This window comes from Oryzias melastigma, linkage group LG2 (assembly GCF_002922805.2).
Source record: "Oryzias melastigma strain HK-1 linkage group LG2, ASM292280v2, whole genome shotgun sequence".
In the NCBI taxonomy this organism is placed as follows: Eukaryota; Metazoa; Chordata; class Actinopteri; order Beloniformes; family Adrianichthyidae; genus Oryzias; species Oryzias melastigma.
The window spans coordinates 16959201-16961956 of NC_050513.1; the positions used below are offsets into that span (position 1 = coordinate 16959201).

The following is a 2756-nucleotide window of genomic DNA, read 5'->3' on the forward strand; positions in this document are numbered from 1 at the left end:
CTTACGGCGTGGTGTGCCGTCAACTAGTGGTTGGAGTTTAAGAAGAAAACAAAAGTATGCCACTAAACTAAATGTTTTTTTACTTAAATATCGCTTTGGCAGCATCTTAAATCAATAAAAGTATCACCAATTGAAGTATTATGATAGAATCATTTTTTTCCTTATACACCTAGATTGTGCTGCATGTGAGTTAACATGTGACAATTCAGTTGAAAACGTTGGAAGAAAGATTTGTGACAATCTGTACACGAAAAAAAGGCCTTTCTCCTGTATGAATTAAGATGTGAAATTGGAGATTAGAACGTTGCCTGAAGCTTTTGCTGCATACTTCACAGGAAAAAAGGCTTTTCTCCTGTGTGGATTTTCATGTGTGTTTTAAGACCAGAAGAATTGCTTAGATGTTTTTCACATACTTTACAGGAAAATATCTATTCTCCTGTGTGTGAGAACATGTGATATTTAAGAGAAAAACTAGACCTGAAGTTTGTGTTGCATACTTTACATGAAAAAGGCCTTTCTCCTGTGTGGGTTTTCATATGTGCTTTGAGACTGTAAGGATTGCAGAGATTTTTTTTACATACTTTACAGGAAAAGAGCTTTTCTCCATGTAAGTACATGATGTGATTTTTAAGATTAGACCTAGACTTGAAGCTTTTGCTGCATTCTTTACAGGAAAAGGGCCTTTCTCCTGTATGTGACAACATATGACGCTCAAGAGCAGGACGACACTTGAAGCTTTTGTTACATTCTTTACAGGAAAAAGGCCTTTCTCCTGTATGTGTCAACATATGACGCTCAAGAGCAGGACGACACTTGAAGCTTTTGTTACATTCTTTACAGGAAAAAGGCCTTTCTCCTGTATGTGTCAACATATGATGCTTAAGACCAGAAGGACTCTTGAAGTTTTTGTTACATTCTTTACAGGAAAAAGGCCTTTGGTCTGTGTGGACTGTCGTATGTTTTTTGAGACTGGAAGGAGAGCGGAATTTTTTTTTACATACTTTGCAGGAAAAGAGCTTTTTTCCTGTGTGTGAGTACATGTGATATTTAAGAGAATATCTAGTACTGAAGCTTTTGCTGCATTCTTTACATGAAAAAGGCCTTTCTCCTGTGTGCATTGTCATATGTGTTTTGAGACTGTAAGGATTGCTGAGATTTTTTTTACATACTTTACAGGAAATGAGCGTTTCTCCATGTGAGTACATGATGTGTTTTTTAAGAAGATAACTAGTCTTGAAGCTTTTGCTGCATTCTTTACAGAAAAAGAGCTTAGCGCCTGTATGAGTTGACATATGATTTTTAAAAGAAGAATCAGACCGGAATCTTTTTCTGCATTCTTTACAGAAAAAAATCCTATCTTCTGTATGACTTTCCATGTGTTGTTCGAGGCAGGAAAATAAGCTGAAACGTTGTTTACATTTTTTGCAGGAAAATGGCACTTCTCCTGAGTGGGTTCTCATGTGTTTTACATAACTAGAACTTAGGTGGAAATGCTTCTTACATTCTTCACAGGAAAAGGGCCTTCTTCCAGTATGAATTAACGTGTTATTTTTAATTACATAACTTGGCTTGAACCTTCCGCGGTATTTCTTAAAGATAATAGGAGGCTGTTCTTCTTCTCTATGAATGATCGCGTGTTTTTTTAGATCAGAACGTAACCTGAAACGTTTTTTACATTTTTTACAGGGAAAACGCATTTCTCCAATGTGGCATCGCATGTGACTCCGCAAACCACTATAAGACACGCACATTCTCCCACACTCTTTACAAATGCGTTCCTTCACCTCTGAGTCAATATCAAATTGACTTTCTGACATGTCCTCTTTTTGAACATGACTTCCATCTGTTCTGTTCCTCTGATCTCTGTTCTGTGGGTCGGTCTGTTCATCCTCCTGCTTCAGATCAAGCTGCTCCTCATCTTGAATGATGAAGAACCCTTCCTGCTCCTCTTTCATCTGAGGAGGTTCTGGCTCTTCTTGCTCCTCTTTCAGATGTGGAAGTTGTGATTCTTCTTGCACTTCTTTCATCTGGGGAGGTTCTGGTTCCTCTTGCTCCTGTTTTAGATGTGGAAGTTCTGGTTCTTCTTGCACTTCTTTCATCTGAGGAGATTCAGGTTCTTCTTTCTCCTCCATCATCTGAAGAGGTTCTGGTTCTTCTTGCACTTCTTTCATCTGAGGAGATTCAGGTTCTTCTTTCTCCTCCATCATCTGAAGAGGTTCAGGTTCTTCTTGCTCCTCCATCATCTGAGGAGGTTCTGGTTCCTCTTGCTCCCCCATCAACTGAAGAGGTTCTGGTTCTTCTTGCACTTCTTTCATCTGAGGAGATTCAGGTTCTTCTTGCTCCTCCATCATCTGAAGAGGTTCTGGTTCCTCTTGCTCCTCCTGCTTGCCATGGGAGTTTTTCTCCTGGTTTATCAGATAATCCTGGGGGAGGTCTGCAGTGACATAAACAAACAGACATTTTTACTGTCTTTCCAAAGACAACATTTCTACCCTCCTGAAGATATCCATCATTCTATCAAGTGTTAAATAAGGATTCTGGAGTTACAGTTATGTTCAGAAGAAAAAGAAACAAGTCTATCGGGCCATACAGAATACATATTTATTAAGAAAATGCTACAGTGCAAAAAAAAAGAAACACCTAAACAAGTCACTGTTACCCCTAGTCCAGGGTAGGGCTGGGCGATATGACGATAAAAAACCGTGTACGATATCCAAAGCTGACGATAGGTCATTTTTAAGATATCGTTATATCGC

At 38.9% G+C, this 2756-nt stretch overlaps 1 protein-coding gene across 1 annotated transcript in view; it reads right to left on the reverse strand.

Annotated features, from left to right (window-relative positions):
* The window catches only part of LOC112156810 (zinc finger protein 501), a gene marked incomplete in the record, with an annotated part of 29214 nt that overhangs the window by 22214 nt on the left and 4244 nt on the right, over positions 1 to 2756 (reverse strand). Inside the window, 1 exon segment of the mRNA XM_024289188.2 lies at positions 1498 to 2434. Coding sequence (XP_024144956.1) covers positions 1498 to 2351 — 854 coding nt within the window.